General features: G+C 36.9%; 1 protein-coding gene across 7 annotated transcripts in view; it reads left to right on the top strand.

Moving 5' to 3' along the window:
- The window catches only part of LOC139971454 (lysosomal-trafficking regulator-like), an 85231-nt gene that overhangs the window by 41811 nt on the left and 24912 nt on the right, over window positions 1–18508 (top strand). For 4 of the 7 annotated variants that reach the window (XM_071977936.1, XM_071977935.1, XM_071977942.1 and 1 more), the window contains 8 exons: window positions 888–1043; window positions 3236–3292; window positions 4233–4355; window positions 4688–4840; window positions 5436–5539; window positions 6640–6840; window positions 7744–7914; window positions 9892–10032. In XM_071977936.1, coding sequence (XP_071834037.1) covers window positions 888–1043; window positions 3236–3292; window positions 4233–4355; window positions 4688–4840; window positions 5436–5539; window positions 6640–6840; window positions 7744–7914; window positions 9892–10032 — 1106 coding nt within the window. The remainder of the gene's footprint in view (window positions 1–887; window positions 1044–3235; window positions 3293–4232; window positions 4356–4687; window positions 4841–5435; window positions 5540–6639; window positions 6841–7743; window positions 7915–9891; window positions 10033–18508) is intronic. The other 3 variants (XM_071977937.1, XM_071977938.1, XM_071977940.1) reach the window with 3 other exon arrangements.

Here is an 18508-nt window from a genome sequence, read left to right as displayed (position 1 = left end):
TTAGAAATTATGAAGCACTAACACTATCCAAAAGAGTAATGTTGGAACTCCTCCAAACAGTTATTATAAGAGGGGGGGGGGGGGGTTAGGTCGGTAGCGACTAGCATCTATTAATAAGGTCAACTGGATTGAGGGTAGTTAATACACATATCTTCACCATTCAAATGATGACAGTGCAAACGAGGGAATTTTTTTTTATTTCATAAGCAAAATAATAGAATGTTGAAATGGAGGCTGTGAATGCTCTCAAATACAGATCAATATCGTGATATTCTTGAATCGCCTATTTAACCTCAATTTATTAGTTAGTAAGGTTAATATTTTGATGAACGGGGAATGTACTTATGAGGTTAACCTTCTAAAGTGCAGCAACATATTCATTTCACAATGTTGAGTGCTTTGTTATTATGGCAATTGGAAGTTTTGCTTAACGGTTTCTGATTGCTACAAACTGAACCAACCAAGATCTTGTAAGTGGGGCTTTGCCATGTTTCAAATGGGAGGGCACTAGGTTCCTATGTGCATGATCTGTACTGTTTACAGATCTCTGAATCAAAGTATCCTGATGAACTTGCATGCAGGAAAAGTTGAAGGTTTCAACTGTGCAATTTAAGGCACCTTCTAGAAATTACCAATTAAGGTGCGTAAACGAAGTTTGTTTGACTTTAAACGTTGGACATATTTTGCAAGATGTCTTCAGTAATTAGGAAAGACATTGTTTATACTTCTAGTGATCGACTTATGGTCCCGCCATGCTACTTCCGGTGGTACCATGCTGACGGTTCTGAAACAGCTTGTGAAGTTTACTAGAAGTTTACTAGATGTTGACTTAGCTCACAGTTGGGGACCCCATTGCTGCATAAAAGAACATTCTCTCTCTCCTACAGGAACCGATTCACTGGAGACGGAAATCATTCTCGAGACCCAGTCGTACATCTTCCGTGAAGTTTTGGAGTATTTCAGGACAGTAACCATGGCAACCGATTCAGCTATGGGCAAAAAGAAGATATTGATGATCCTGAACAGGACCAAGACTTACGCAGGTCGGGCACTCGGAAAAGATCAAACTATTTATTCGCTCTTACCTCTGGCCACTTGCCGCCACAGTTGTGTTCCATATGTTGATTTCACTCTCCACCCTTTCAAAATTTACAAATGCACATTAGCTGTTCATGACAGGTAACATTGGTAGAGTTGGCAAATAGAGTAGTTGGGTGAAGTTAAGGTCAGGTGATCGGGTCGCTTTAAACAGGTTTGCACTAATTTAAGGTGACTTTCAGTATGGACAATATGATGCCATTTTTAATTCCAAAGAGAAGCTATGAATCAATTTTTTTAAATAATTTGGTGAAAAAGAGAACTATCTGTCAGGGGTCAGGAGGAGTTAATGGGGGACATGGTGCTTGCAATAAAGGATTTGCTCCTTTTGAAGAAAATCTCTCTATTATACATCAGGCTTTAAACTGCTCAAAACATACTAACAGGTGTTCTCATAGTTGAGTTTAATACGGAATCATTAATGCCAGTGGCGGAGCTAGGGGTATTGGTCGGGGGGGCGAGAATGGTCTGTAGGGGCGCTTTCGACACTATCTAAGCGGAGCGCCACCACATGTTGGCGCGGAGCGTACAAAAAATTTTCACCGGAAATGACTCTTTCCGGGCCTTGCAGATAAACTAAGAATAAATAGGTGCCATTGCCATTTTGTCAGAAAATTACACCAATAAAATGTGACAAATGTCAATAGGTATTTGAGAGCGCAATAAAAAAGTCAATCGCAAATAAGTAAAAAGAGGGAAAAAGCTGAAAAGGGCGCCAGCAGTCCATTTGAGGTCGTCAGGGGGGGGGGATCCGCCCCCTCTGACTGTATGGACACTTCGCCACTGTTTAATGCCCAGTATAAACTAAAATTATCCTGAATTGAAGGTAGATTTGATACGGTGCAAAATTATTGTCATCTGTGGAAGATATGGTTAAGAATGGAAGAAACTGACCTTCATGTATCACAAGTAAGACGATAGTTAAGCTAAATTACATGTAGCACTTTTTTAATAGCTATCTAGTAACAGTAACCTGTCGTTGTAATAGTTGCTATGGTTTTTCCATACTTTTTGAATTTGAGTCGGTTTTCTGTTACAAACAGATACTGCTATCATCTAGTCAAAGTATAAAAATTAGGAACTTATAAATAAATGAAATATAAATCAATTAGAAACAAATAAAATAAATGAAATAAATAAATAAATAAATAACTTCCTAACACTTCTTGCCCTTTTTAGTTTGAAGAAAAGTGATGAATTTTTTTCAACTCTTGGTGCTTGCATAAATGAGTTGCTATTTTTGCTAATCTGTTATAATATACTTAGCTGTCGTCTGTCAAATTACATTAAACATTAAAGCACAAGAGTTCCATAGTACCAACTTGTCGGCATCTGGCCTCAAGAGTTCAGATCCATACTACATGAGACCACCCTTTTGCTTTTGATGATGTTTTTATCTCTGTGACTTTTCAAATCCTAGAAATGTAAATGTTACAACAACAATAAAGTATTTTATTCCAATAAAACTAAAGAGAATTGTCTCTGAACAAAATGTGTGTCATAACAGTATGTTGACATATCAGTATGGTGCAGTGGAAGTAACATTTACCACCTGTAATAATTAATTATTCCACTTCTTCGGGGGGGGGGGCAAGGAAAATTAACATAGTCCTGTTTGACTTGTTGTTGTTGTGTGTGTTAGTGTAGATTTATCATGGCAATGAGTTTATGTAAACAAAAAACAATAGAAAAAGAAAAAGCTTCATCTGTGCTAATTCCATTTGCTAACTTCATTGAAAATAACACCTATCATGGGGGCAGATCCAGGATTTTATTACTGAGGGGGTATGACCCTGTCATGGAAATTGCCTCTTGTGTAGGTGGTCTGGAGGCCTACCATCCCCTCCCCCCTCCCCTTCCCCCCACACTCACACACTCTCACTAGAGAAATGTTAAAACTTTGGACACCAAGTGGGGCATTCTGAGGTATATTTAGACTATAAAATTAGGTCTAAATGTAAGTTTGTGCTAATTACCACTTTCCAGTTCCGTTTGTGAAAGAGGGTGGGGGTGGGGGTGGGGGGGATAGGTATACACCCCCAAACTCGTGTGATTCTGCACCTGCTCATTACTTTCTTCTCCATCCTCTTTTCTGTTCATTTTGTTGACGTAGATAAGTCTTTTCATCTAATTACAGAGCAGAAGTATGAGCAATTTAAGTGGCAGCAGCAGGTCGGCGCACCTCTTCCTGAAGGTTCATTCCATCTCTTTTATTTTTTCTTCTTTTAGTCTCTTTTCTATCATCTCTTTTGTTTAACTTCCCCCATTTTTTCAGCACTCTGCTGGGAAATGTTTCCACCACCACTTCAAGTTCATAGACATTACTGCCCTCTTTTCTTGTATGATTGCTGTCTGTTTGTTAAGAGTAAGCAATACTCTTTGTCCTTGAAATATGAAAAATCAGGAGATCTCTATATAATCAAATTTCAGCGACGAACTTGCTCGCTCAATTTTGTCTCTGATTTTCAACAGAAGTATTTTATCTGACGGTTGTAGTTTTTCTTTTAATCGTATCATGAAATATTTCCCATGTGTATATTTGAGACCCCAATATTACATCATTTTAAGGTAGCTTGACCAAATTTTTTCCCTCATCATCCTTTAATGGGCACCGCTGTTCCTTTTTTTTAAATTTATTTTGCCTTCTGTTTTACTACTTCTTGTTGGTGATGGGAAAGCCTTTTCGCTAATCAAACTCGCTATATGGTTGAAGTTTATTGCAAAGCAAACAATTTTAATCCATCTTTTGGTAGTAGAATAGAGTAATTAATTTCTTTCACATTTTCTTGCATTGCTTTCATTAAGGGTTAATTTAGATACTCAGTTATTAAGCTTGTCTGGGATGTTGGGAAATGCAAGATGGCCGTTCTATTTTTTTTTCCTTTTCTAGGATTTTCTTCTTGTGCAAATTAATTGTCCAAATTTCTTTGTAAACGTTTAGGAAGGTCGTTTTAAATATATTGGGAACACAAAACACAAAAAAAAAAACAACACTGAAAAATGTGCAAGATGAAAAATATTTTAGTATAGTGCACCCAAAACGTTTGTCATCATATCAAGTGACGGGTTGCTTCTACTGCAGTATAGTAACCACGCGTGTCTTCAATGGATATGAATTTGCCTTGGCTTCACAGGAGTGATTACCAAACGTCGAAGTTACTCTACCGAAGGAGCGAGTGTGGACAGACCCGAATCTTTCAAGGAAACAGGGAGCTCGGATCAGAGAACGCAATCCACACGATCAATGCAGACCTACGGTATAAAGATTTATTAGAAGGATACTGGAAATTAAGAGCTAGAACTGGGAGAGTGCCTGCGTTCCTCACAGCCGATAAAGTCAAAAGTTAATTGACAAAGCCGATGATATGTCTCGTAAAATAGAATAGAATGCTGTTAAAAGAAACTTACCTAAATTCAAGTTTGTTAAGTTGCATAAACGAAATGTAAGTTATGTTTGCAAGTAGTCAACATGGGAGGGTTTATCATTCCAGCTTATTTTGTTCTGACAACATTCAACACAATCTGGAGTAGTCGTATTTTGATGAGCTTCCCACTGCTTCTCACACGTTTCCTGTTCTTCTTGTTACAGAGAGAAGATTTTCAGCTGAAGTGGACAACGTTCTCCGTGGCCAGAGACTGAGGAATGAGTCCATGCCTGGAGTCGGAATGGTCAGTGAACAAGAACTGACCAAGAGATTCCAGAAACTTTGTCTACTGTCTGTCAGACTCGTCACACAAAGAGGTACTAACAGAGGGATGCTTCCGTCTGTCAAACTGCTCTTGATTTCGGTGGACATCTAAATTTTGATGGAGGAATCATAATTTTACAGCCAAACTTGTTTCCCCTATTGTTTCATATTCTCAGTTATCTCATCAATCTTGGTAGCCTAATACATTAGCTTTATGTGAAGTCCATACCTAGGCATATCAACATGGTAGCCTATTGCATTCTTATGTGAAGTCCATACCTAGGGTTTTCACATATACCTAGAACTTGGATACTATTTTTACACATTGTAGTAGAGTTAAAACTTGTTTAAGATTGTGGTTCATCTGAATGTTGTAGGGTTAAAGTTAGGGATAGGGTGAGGCAGAGAGGTAGGGATTAGAGCTTGGGATATGGTTAGAGTTAGGGATAGGGTTAAGAGGAGGGGTAGGTTTGGAAGCTAACTTTTGTGACATTCATATAAAGGTGCACTGATCTCTTGCATAGCTGTTCAAATCAATGAGGAGTGTGTTTTTTATGGGAGGGGGGGGGGGGGGGCTTGTTGGGTGGATTTCCTTGTCCTATTATATGCAATAATGTGACATTAATTTCTTTCTATCCATTCATCCAGATCCAGAAATGCTTGCAAAGAATGAGGATAATCCGGATTCCTGCTCGACATCTCTCGCCAAAGAGCTCTTCTTTCTCCTTTCTGAAGCTCTAGCTGCTACTTTGGTATGTGATGGATGTGTAATTCTACATGCAATGGGAGGGGGGGGGGGTTGGGGGGTTGTGTGTAATCACCTTTACTTTCAGGAAAACTGGAAAGGTGGGTAAGAGGGTTAAGTTGTGGAGGGGAGCAATCTGAGAAATTGGTCCTTTGAGAGAGTTTGGTCAAATGGAGGGTATTAAGATGCAAAAGAGTGCTATATTTTGCAACTTTCAGAAGCCATGTTGAAGAATTTTCAACTGGTAAGGTTGAACTGCATTTACGTATTATAACATTTATGTACAGTCAACTAGGAATCTTTGAAATATTTTGTCTGCCGGGGGGGGGGGGGGAGGGGGAGGTGGAGCAAAAGCCCCTCCAGAAGTATACATAGTTGGATGTCTACATATTGTTGACCAAGCATAAATACTTGAAGAAGGGGTTGGAAGACTTGACAACTTTAAGTTGTTTAAGGTTCTGAAAATGAAATTGACACTTAAACATTGGAGAATTTGGAATTTATTTGAAAGGAAACTTACAGTGCTATACATTACAAGCTCTTTGTATGTAGCTTTATTTTGCTGGTAGTTACTGCAGTTTCACTGCAGCCAAATGCAATTTGGATAATTTCAGAAACTCTGGATATTTTTCCTTTTCCTTTTTTTTTGTCCTTCATATTAAAATTAATATCGCTCTTTATTACAATCTTGTGTTTTTGGAATGCATTTTACAGTGGGTAATATTACTTTGGTTAAAGTCAAATACTCAAGGAAGTAAGTTTCACATGGCGCCACATGGGCATCTCGTGATTGTTACAGGAGTGTAAGATTGCATGGTAATTTTTGCTGGTAGTCTTGTATCCTGCCTAGCTTCGAGTTTTGTGTAAATGGTGATGTCAGGACTTGTTCCCTGTTCGCCATGAGCTATTGGTCAATCATGATGCAAATATTTGCCCATAATCATTCTTCCTGTTTTTGTCTTAGTTTTACTCTCTGAATAAATGTCCTCCTGATTAACAGATCCGTGTGTGTTTGATTCACGTCTCTATGTCAGTTGCAATTGTCACCCTCTATCCAAATCAACTAATGAGAGGTTACACTTTTTCCAACCCACGCATCCTTTTCAGGAAAAGAAACTCGGGCGTAGCAAACAGTTTGAGAGCATTGCCTGGGCCAGCAAGGAAACGTTGAGGGTGCAGCTCGCACAATTACTGTGCCACATGATGTCACCCAATCAGGACATTGCACTACGGATATACACCCTGCAAGTAGCTCATGTCCATAAAAGCAAGGAACTTCTGAAGAGCTTGCTTAGTGTACATCCTCAGGTATATATGGCTGTAATGTAACACATCACCTTTTGTGACTTAAAAATTCCCTGTCATCTCAAGAGAGTGGGGAAGGGTGGGAGGCAATTTGGGCCCAGGCCCCCAAATATCTGTCAAGTCACCGAAAAGTTGTTAGAATTTGTTAGGGAAAATAAGTCATCCCTGACCATACCATAGCAAATGATTGTGCCCATTAAAAACAGTCGTTTAGGTACACCTCCTCAAGGGGGGGGGGTAGGTAGGGTGGTAGGGGGGTTGGGGAGGGGGGGGTGGTAGCGGAGGGTGGAAGGTGGGTCAGGGTGTGCAAATCAGGAATCATAGTTTGTCTTAACTTCAAGAATCATAGTTAGAAGCATACAGAATGACTAGGGGACATTTGATACCATGTGAGACTTGAGTCTAAACACTCAGAGTTCAAGCCTCATCAAACTGATGCCATTCATTTCCTTCTGATAGCTAATTCATTTGCTATGATGATGTCACTCACTGTACTGTTGCCAGAAATGTCCATTAAACTTAATAGCCAAACCGTTTTTATCTTTGTAATTGAACATTCTAGTAGGATTGTGGTTTTCTACCTACCAGCATTTCGTTCAAACAGTCTTCTTGGAATACTGGAAATAATCCTTCAAAGCGTATCATTTTCTTCTTCACCTGGACCACTCACTCCACTATTGCCAGAAATGTCCATTAAACTTAATAGACAAAACTTCAAACCGTTTTTATCTTTGTGATTGAACATTCAAGTAGGATTGTGGTTTTCACCTACCAGCATTTCGTTCAAACAGTCTTATTGGAACACTGGAAATAATCCTTCAAAGCGTATCATTTTCTACTGCAATGTTTCTTCTTTTTTCTTTATTTTTTTCTTTTCTTTTCTTTTTTTTTCTTTTTCATACTCAGGCTAGCAAGTTTGAATTGTTCTTGTTCGACCTGTTGGTCAACCAGGAACAGAAACTATCAGCAGAAGATGTAGCGTTTGGACTCAAACTGGTGGACTCCCTCAAGGACAGTGGGTTCAAAGGTTACAACCCTACCAAGTGCAATAGAGAAATCCTGGATGCTGCTAAGGAAGTAAATTATACAATCAATTAACCCATTGATTTGTTTGATCAATTAGTTTATATTACTTCTAAAAGCCTTTTGTTGGATTAGGTATTAAAGAGTCATTCTAGCAAAGTAAGGTTTGTTTATAATTCATAAATCAGTATTATGCCATTCATATTTTGGAAGATCAGTCACCAATGCTTTGCATAGATTGCATTTTTCGGAAGATCCTCATCGAGAAATGTTTGGTCCACGCCTCAAGGATTGCAAAATTGGGTGGAAGGGGAGGGGGAGAGAGAGAGACAGAGAAGGGAGGGAGGGCACGGGGGATGGGGATGGACGAATAAAGGTAGCATATAAAGCGTTGCTTCTGTAACATGGATTTCATTACTACCTCCAAATATGGTTAAACACCAGCAACGTAACCAGGAATTTGAAAGGGGGGGAGCACTTTTTGCGATTGATATGGGGGAGGGGTCTAAGAGGAACGGGTGACCCACTCCCCTTTGAGATATTTTGAACAATTGAAGGTCCTAAGATGTGATCTGGTGCAATGTTTTGCCAGTTTCATCATTATCATATGATATTATATTATCAGCAGATTTTGTTTCCTGTTTGAATTCTTTGACATGTTCTTTTACATAGTATATCAGAATGACAAAAATAGTGCTCTTTTACAATTTTTCCAGTAGGATGATTCTTGTTTATTGTCCAATGTCTGGACTTTAATACATTTGACAAACTTAACTGATGGACAATATAAACTTTCATATTTTGTAAGACAGCCAGATGTGCAGTGGCCTAAAAACAAATAACGTTATCGCAGTGTATTAGCAGTGTAATAATTATTTATAGGAAGTGCATATCAAGTACGATTGCTAGCTTAGCTTCATAACATGCTGTTAGTGCAACAAAAATTAGGTTGAATCATAGAAAGAATGAGAATGAACGTTGTCGACGTTGTTGTGCAGACGGTTCGTGACACTCCATCCAGTGCGGTTAGGTAGGCAATATGTATTTTATTACGCCGTGACCAACTGTAGGCTTTTAATAGGCTATAGGCTAAATTTAGCTAATTGCTCTGTCAAACTAAGTAAGTAGTTGAATCAGTAGGCCTGAATGTTACTACGATTATAACTGAGTTAACGGAGCTGATGAGTATTCAAGAACAAAAGAGCACTGACAAAATACCATGCTAAAAAAAACAACAGTTTAAAAAAAAAATAGACACTGAAAGGGGGGGGAGCAGTCGCTCCCCCTGCTTCCCCCTGGTTACGTCCCTGTTAAAAACAACCCACTAATTTGTCTGTTTCTGGCATCACAGAAACTTAAAATGATTGAGATAATCTGTTACTTTTTGAAATTTTTTCAAAACTTAACGTAGACCTTCCAGCAATTCATAGCAGAGGTGTTCCTTCACCTGGAATACTTTTACATGGAACAGTCTGATTATAGTTCGTATTGTCAATGACTGTTTACGCTAAAACTCCAGGGTAATTAAAGCCTATTTGGACGATGAAGAGAACGCTATATGGACTCCATACATTACCAAATGCTCAAGTGATTCTGGTGAGAGGGGCAACCAGTTACTTCCAAAAGAGATGTAAAAAGATTAGCTTAAAACTAGGAAGAATACATCCGGTTGGTAATATTTTTATTGATTGGTAACACTTTCTTCAATTCTCAAAATTGCAATTTCAACGGCAGACTCCACTCAGCAACACCACAAAGTAGCAATTTGGAAAGGTCAAAAAAGTATCTCTGATTTTTGATGTGGTCTTGTACCCTGAAACCTAAATAGTTGTAGTGGTATAGACACCCTAAACAGCTACAGTATTATTGCATATCATTATATAAATTTAGACATATTCAAAATGATAACATGGCATGTCCACTGCAGTGGCAGTCTTCTGCTCTACCCTACAAAGCCTTGTGACTAGTAAAGTTACAAGTTAATGAGATGGTTCTCTAGTTCTATATTTTACGTCACAATCTAATCTCCAGGAATTGAAAGAGGCTGAACTGGAGGAGAGCAATGCCCGAGAAAAATTCCAGAACCAGAGATTGGAAGTTGCCGAGGCAGTCATCACAAAGATGGCTGATCTCATGTCAGAAGTTGTTGGACTAGCCATGAGGACTACCCAGGTAAGTAAAGTGGCATATGATTATGTTCTTATAGCCATGTCAGACGTTGCACAAGCGGGTGAAGATGTCGGACAATTAATGATGGCTGCCTGTACGTTAATTAGTATAACATCTCGATATGTTCCATCAGTGTATCAGTATCAGAGTATGCGTGTGATGCTGGTGTAGTCCTACAGAGGGCCAAAGTTACGTATATATGCAAAACTTACATTGTTAGGCTTAGGTTTAGTAGCCTATATGATAAATGTACTTTGGGGCCTATTTGTTAGGCTAGCTTACACATTTGCCTTGATCTTGTCTGTATGATGTATTATCTAAGCCACATTTAGTTCCTTTCTCAGGTCATTTCTATTTTCACAACAGTCGAGTGGAGTTTAATACAGTATAAGCTTGATCATCTTCTTCAGCTGTATCTTCTGTTTGCTTAGGCTTGCTGGTATCAATTGTGGTTCCATGGATTATCATCAGTTAGTTATTCTTACAAGTCTTGGTGGTCAATAAGAGTAAATGGGGGGGAGAGAGGAGGGGGGTGGAGAGAGAATTACATTGACTGGATCCTTGTATGGCTAAGGAGTTGCTTGTAAAGGACATCCTTTGCATGGGCTTTAATATGTTGAAGAAATTAAATTAATTCAAAATTAAAAGGTGTTACACGCTAGTCGGAATCTTTAAGGGTCTATGTCTTCGTGAAAGCTAAGTTATCATAAATTTGCGCATGATTTATATTTGTCACAATTTAATTATGGGTGGTCTTCCTTTACTCATTGGTACTGCCAGCATGAACCTCATGTAATGTAAGATATTCTACCAAAAATATGGCTAAACAACATCAGAGGCATTACACTCACCTCAAAGTCCAGCATGTCAAACATGATATCTCAAGAAGGACAACATTAATTGATCTCATTAATGTCAGATGTCATTGTGTTTGGACATGTTACTTTTTCTCATTATATTTTTTGTGAAACTAAGGATTTATTCTTCTTTGATATCAAAAGGGATGAGGGTGCCCTGGCCTCAGTGTTGTACTTTAAATTTATGATTGCCATTTTGAGAATTTTGAAAACTCATAAATGGTTTCTAGAAAAATGTAATGAAATCATATCACAGTATCTACTGCACATAAAACATCACACAACAATACAGCTGTGCTTTTCTGTAAACAACTAAAAGAGAAATGTAAGCAATACATTTGGTTGCTTCTAACATTTAATATGAATTATCAGTGAGAGAAAAAAAAAAACTTTTAAGAAACTGCATTATCTACCAGAAAAGCCCTGTGTAGGTAACTATGTAAAAGTTAGAGGGGCCTGACATGTTAATCCTAGCTGGATCTTCTTCAAAGCTAAACAATTTGCCTCTTAAGAAGATCTTGCTAGGATCAAATGTCAGGCCCTTTTAACTTTCGTATCCAATTGACAACAGCAGAAATTGTTATATATTCCCTTCACCTCCAATCAATATGAAAAAAATTAGTTATTACAAAATTGTTTTGAAGAAATGATCTTGTTAGAGCTTACACAGTTTTTGTGAGATTTGCAAAGAAATATGAATTTGTAAAGTAAAGATATTGACTATAATAATAATATGATTAAGAGATTACTATAGACTGATATGAAGCAATGAATATTTATAACAGTAAGAGCTCATATTGTTTCCCTTGTACATTCAAGTAACATCATAATACGATTCATGAGTAGAAAACAGATATGATATTTTACACAATCTTTCGCGAGGTCTGCAATAATAATTGCCTAAACTAACTTGGTTGATACTTTAATGTCAGTATTTACAAAAATGGAGGTCATTTTAATTACCCACTTAAACTGTAAAACCTTTACCATTAGTAAATTGTTGTGAAAGAATGAAGAAAATATTTACATTAGAAAATATCTCAAGACAAAATGTGAAAAAAATGTAGTGATACTACAGTAGGTTGGTATTTACCAGTTAACATTTGTAACAATAGAGAGGTTATTTGTCTTTCCCTGTTTATGTAATAAACATGAGAAAATTCTTATTAGAAAGCAACTATGAAGAAATTATGTTAAGTCTTAACACAGTATTTGTGAGGATTGATAAAATAAGGAATTTGTGTAAAATCGAATATTTAGATACATAACAGTTATAGACGTTATTCTATTTCCCTTTTCTCTGTTAAATTCAGTTTAAAACACAATATAACTTGTAACATTTAAGAGCAAATTGTTAAATTTCAAATAGTTTTGAAAATAAAAATTGTAAATCTGTCAGTTACTAAACTGTAATTATTAACAACCTTTTAAAGGGATATCCCGGTACCAGACAATTGAGTAATCCCAGATATTTACTGTAAGTTGACACCACATCCTTATAGTATTTTGTATTGTGAGGACATGAATTTTGTGAATGCATCTGGCAACAGCAGAGTGGGTGATGTCATCACAGCAAGTAAATCTATCTCATTTCTAGTGGCATCTGACAAAAATGAAATTGAAGATTAAACCTGAACCTCAGAGCAAAATCACAGAGATTATCATTACCTTTGACTGTTAAAGTTTCTGTATACCATCCTATGTGCAAAGAGCTAAGTTGTAGCGCACTTAAACGATCCTTTAGATAATATACACCATCAAAATGTCTGCTATGTGGTGTTGCTTCTAGTGTGAAATGTGCATGCATGTGTTACAATATACCATTCTATATACAATCTATGTTGTGGACTATTAAGAAAGTCCTCGTCCCACTATGCTATCACAATTTCCCGTTAATGATTTCTTTTATTGAGAAATGTGCATGCATGTGTTACAATATACCATTCTATATACAATCTATGTTGTGGACTATTAAGAAAGTCCTCGTCCCACTATGCTATCACAATTTCCCGTTAATGATTTCTTTTATTGAGAAATGTGCATGCATGTGTTACAATATACCATCCTATATACAATCGTTGTTGTGGACTATTAAGACAGTCCTTATCCCCCTTTGCCATCACTGTTTCTCATTTATGGTTTCTTTTATTGGGATATGTGTATGCATGTGTTACAATGAACCACCCTTTGTACAATTAAAGATACGGTTGTGGACTATCAAGACAATCCTCGTCCCACTATCACAATTTCTCAATTATGATATCTTTTATCGTGATATGTGCATGCATATGTTACAATAAACCACCCTATATACAATTAAAGATCTCCGTTGTGTGCTATGAAGACAATCCACGTTCCACTATCACAGTTTCTCAATTATAATTTCTTTTATTGGGATATGTGTATGCAGCATGTATGAAGACCTAGCTAATTTGTTACCCACTAAGACTATCCCAAACTATTTACAATGTTGTGTTTAACTTAGAGCTATGCCTGCATCTGGTTTAATTCTTGGTTGCATTGTTGCCTCTTTTTGAAACAAAACAGAAAAGAGTATGTGTCTAAAAATGCCTTTCGATAACGAGTGCCAAATATGTTGTAGACAATGGGGTTAACACCACTGTTTATTAAAGGAAAACTATTGAATACCCAACTAATATTGGAAAGTCGTAGTCCCAGATGTTTATTAGCAAAAAAAAGAATATAATCTAAATCATAGAGGAAAACACATGTGAAGAAAATAAAAGTGTTTATGACAGTCATTTTTGTCAAGTTTCGTTGTACCTTTAAATTGTTTGGCCCATGTACTTGACCTACAGTGAGAGGAGTATTCAATTTCCTGTATGTCATTACGGTCAAAGAAAGTGAAATGATCATTGTGATGATATCTGTTATAAATAGAATATAAAAAACAAGAGTTGTCTTTCTATTGAATTGAGCAGCATACGAATCCTCTTTGTATGTGACATTTTGGGAACCAAATTGACAAGTGAACCATTCTCCCACTGATATAATACTGAGAGTGCTTTGTGTAATGTAGTAAAAGGTGTTGCCACATGATATCAAACAGATTGTAACGGCTACACAGCGAAGTTTATATCCATTCCCTGATGCTATTGCTGTCTGGATTGGCTTGTGAACAGCTAGGTATCTGTCTAGAGAGATTGCAATGATCAAAAACTCTGACAGAACTTGAAATGTAAAACGAGCAAGAGGGTAAAAATAATACAAAGATATCACGTACATACCCATTACATGTAAGAGTAAGCACTGAAAAATATTAGTTAAATCACAAACAGGAAGACAAATATCAACAAATGACAGAGTCATTAAGTAAACACTCAGCGATGTTTTCCTTAAGGAAGACTGTTTACGCATAGTTATCAAGAATAAACAATTAGAAAGTATTGCTATGGCTCCAATGATAGCATAAAAAGGAAACACGACTTTACCTTCGGAGACTGTACGTTGAAGGCGATCACAGCCACTCTCATAATATGACGAATAGTTGAATCCAGAATAATCACTTGTGATGTTGTCGGTATCCTCCATATCTTATTGCTTAGAGTACTGGAATAACTTCTGTACTGCAGACAGTAGTCTATATCTGAAATAAGCTGCTGCGTGTTTAGTACACCATCCAAGTGAAGTGCATTAAGTTTAATACTGATCCAGTAATACCGTGAATAGTTTTTTTATTCTCCCAGCGATGTTCATTTCTTTACAAGTTCCTTCAGTTGATTTATTGCAAGGGTATTCGAATAAACTGCTATAAAGAACAATCCAAAATTAAAGTATTCCTTGAACAGCTGGTCCAGAGTTATGTTTTTGTAGTCAAGATTGTTGTAGCTAATTATTAATAGGCTCCTGGTGTAACATTTGTTGGTGAATTGGTAGGAAATGTTGATTGCTTTTAAGGTTCCTAGCACATCCAGAAAGAACCCCAGCAAGTTATACTTTTTCTTCAAACTCTCTTGGAGAAAGTTTCGACCTTCAAAATTATCTTGACGTATCATTTGACGATGTTTGGCAAAAATTCCAATTGTTGAAACATCTTGTTTTTTCGAAACCTGGTTTATGTTAAAAAGTCAAACAGGTAATTGAGGGTATGAATATATTTAGATTCATGAAATCTCTGTTTGCTTATTGAGTGTTCAAATTTTGTTGACCATCTAAAAGAAGAAATCTTGCAATGAAAGCTAGTTCTGTATTAACCAGTCATGACTGGTCTCGCTCATTTTCCAAAGATGAAAAATACTACTTTCTGACACTTGTACCAAACTTTGTACCCATGGAGTCCTAAGGCTGGAATCCAGAAGCTACCAGTAATTACTTAAATCAAGCTGAAAATGAATTTAGCGACTTAGAACAACTCCAAAACACCATTTGATATCCAAGAACTAAACCACAACTAAAAGCCATTGATTAACCAGTATAAAGGTAAAAGATTGTTGTGAAGAGCTATTTCAGCTTGCCAATAGCTTATACTCTGGAACTATTCAGAGAGAACAGTGGCTCAAAGCAAAGAACTGTTCATATTTTAAATTATTCGTGAATGCTAAGAGTTTTATTACTCTTCTGTCCAGACAACACATGATTTGCAAAGTACTTTTTAGCTAAAGTTCATGTGTACAATTTCTGCTGCTGGCTTTCTGCCCAAAGAGGTTAGCCAATGAAAAATGATTGAAAGAAGAATTTAAATAATCATTTTTAGAAATACCTGTATCTTTATGTAAAAAAATACTGCTTTTGGCTTATTTTTTTTTGTCATCAAAGAACTGACTACCAGGAAAACGTTCCTTTTGAGGTTAAGCTTTTAGGCATCAATCTTGTTCAAAGTCTTAGTAGGCTGGTGCAATGACACATGCCTTTCTTTGTGAAAAGTGCATCTGTTCTAAAATTTAGAAGTGTCCCTGTTTGCTAAGAAAATATAACCCTTTACAAAACTACAAGTGCCCTTTCATTATCTAAAGTTTTTATGTGATCCAGAATGCACATGAGGTTCACTTTTACAAGGAGTTTTGAGGTTGCTACTTCATCCCACTGTACCTCATCACATGTGCCCACCCGTCCCCCTCCCACCTCCCACACATTCCCAATCCTTTTCCACCACCCGTGTCAAGAGATGTTTCCCAAACAAAAGGTACAAGAAGTGTATTCCACAGTAGTAGGACCTTGCACATCAGTGGTATGCCCAAAGGGGATGCAGGGAAGGGGGTGGTTGAGGGACAATGCCAAACACCTTTCATAATCAGTCAGGGCAAAATGGTTCAGTGGGTGTATATTTTGCATTTATCCGGGAAAGAGAGAGAACTACTCCCCATTTGTTTTCAACTTCACACAAAGTATTTATTAGGGTAACCTTGTGTCTAAGCTCTACTTATATAGACCTTTGACCCCACGGCAGGATCCCTCCTTTAGTAATACACTTGATTGACCTCTGGCCCTCCCATAAAGGTTTAGCCCCATATCTAAACCATTCAGGGGGAATTTTTGAAGTTTGCTCCTAAAAACTTGTTGGATTTAGTCGCATTAGTTTTGTGATTTGTGAAGGGGGAAATTACCTTCGGGTAGTACAATGACATTTGGTGGACTAACCAATTTCTAAGTGGGTCAAACGATGTATGTTTGTGTGCAATTGTAGGTGTGCTTGTGTGAAGAACAAAGTGTGTCACAAGCTTCCCTAATCTGTACAGATGACAGCATTAGGGTATGTTTTGAAGTCTGCAAGTAAGGAGAAGAAAGCTGCTTAAGAATGTCCTAGGGATAGCTTAAGGGGATTAGAATGCTGGGATTACTTACACATGTAAAGACTTGTTAATAGGGTTAAAGGATAGAGCTAGAGATGAGGTGAGGGAGGTAGAAGGGTTTAGGGCAGTTGGGCTGTGGCTTTTGTGAGGTGAGGAGCGAAGGTATTAACGAGAGACATGGAAAGAGGGAAGCCGAGGTTGTGTGAGAGACGATAGTGGTGATAGTGTTGGAAGGTAGCAGAGGTTGTTGATGAAGGCTTGATGTTTTGTGATTGTGAAAGGAAGCAGTGGCATTTTGTAGAGTCGGATAATTAAAGTAGAAATGCATTGAATAACACTGTCCTGAACTTATTACCCCAAACTACCTAACAGGGTCTGTCATATGGTATAGTGCCTCTGCATGGGTTAATGTCAGGGTCAGAGGCCATAGGTCAATGGTCCTAGTCCAAATCCATGAAGGATATCTCAGACTCACAGTTGATGTTGAAGGTCACATAACAGACTGTCCTTCTGGATATGAAGAACATACTCTGCATACTTTACGCATGTAGGAAATTATAATCTTCAAGTTAATGTAGAATGTCAAAGGTCATGAGGTCAATGAAGTTGAAACAATGAAGTAAACCATTTAATACTTCAGACTTGGTCGTTGTATAATGTCATGCTATGAAGACATCATAGCAGTCTGATATAAACTAACATTTTGGATGCCTTCTGCTGCAACTCTATGGATTGCCTGTTTATTATGTATTTTAAAACATTGAGAACAATATGCCAAGGAAGTGGTTTTATCATTTCAACCTTCAGAAGTATATATATGTATAATTTTTTTGGAGATAAAAACTGATCCATATTCCAACTTGTAGGTTGTTGCTTTCAAAGTTTTTAAAGTCCAGCATGTCAAACTTGATATCTCAAGAAGGACTAGATCTCATAAATGTCAGATGTCATTGTGTTTGGACTTGTTACTTTTTCTCATTATATTTTTGTGAAACTAAGGATTTATTCTTCTTTGATATCAAAAAGGGATGAGGGTGCCCCGGCCTCAGTGTTGTACTTTAAATAGCCATATTTATGATTGCCATTTTGAGAATATTTGAAAATTCATAAATTGTTTCTAGCAAAATGTAATTAAATCATATCACAGTATCCACTGCACATAAAACTTCAAACAACAATACAGCTGTGCTTTTCTGTAAACAACTAAGAGAAAAATGTAAGCAATACATTTGGTTGCTTCTAACATTTAATATGAATTGTCAATGAGAGAAAAAAAAAAAACTTTTAAGAAACTGCATTATCTACCAGAATAGCCCTGTGTAGGTAAATATGTAAAAGTTAGAGGGGCCTGACATGTTAATCCTAGCAGGATCTTCTTCAAAGCTAAACAATTTGACCCTTAAAAAGATCTTGCTAGGATCAAATGTCAGGCCCTTTTAACTTTCATATAAATTGACAACAGCAGAGATTGTTATATTTTCCCTTTACCTTCAATCAATATGAAAAAAATTAGTTATTACAAAATTGTCTTAAAGAAATGATCTTGTAAGAGCTTACACAGTTTTTGTGAGATTTGCAAAGAATAATGAACTTGTAAATTAAAGATATTGACTATAATAAGAATATGATTAAGATATTACTATAGACTGATATTAAGCAATTAATATTTATAACAGTAAGAGCTCATATTGTTTCCCTTGTACATTCAAGTAACATCATAATATGATTCATGAGTAGAAAACAGATATGAGGAGTTTAAACCATCTTTTGTGAGGTCTGCAGTAATAATTGCCTAAACTAAATTGATGGATACTTTAATGTCAGTATTTACAAAAACGGAGGTCATTTTAATTACCCAGTTAAACTGTAAAA

Source organism: Apostichopus japonicus, chromosome 8, assembly GCF_037975245.1.
Source record: "Apostichopus japonicus isolate 1M-3 chromosome 8, ASM3797524v1, whole genome shotgun sequence".
Taxonomy (NCBI): Eukaryota; Metazoa; Echinodermata; class Holothuroidea; order Aspidochirotida; family Stichopodidae; genus Apostichopus; species Apostichopus japonicus.
The sequence above is the reverse complement of the archived record's forward strand: the minus strand, read 5'-3'. Positions and strand labels throughout refer to the sequence as shown.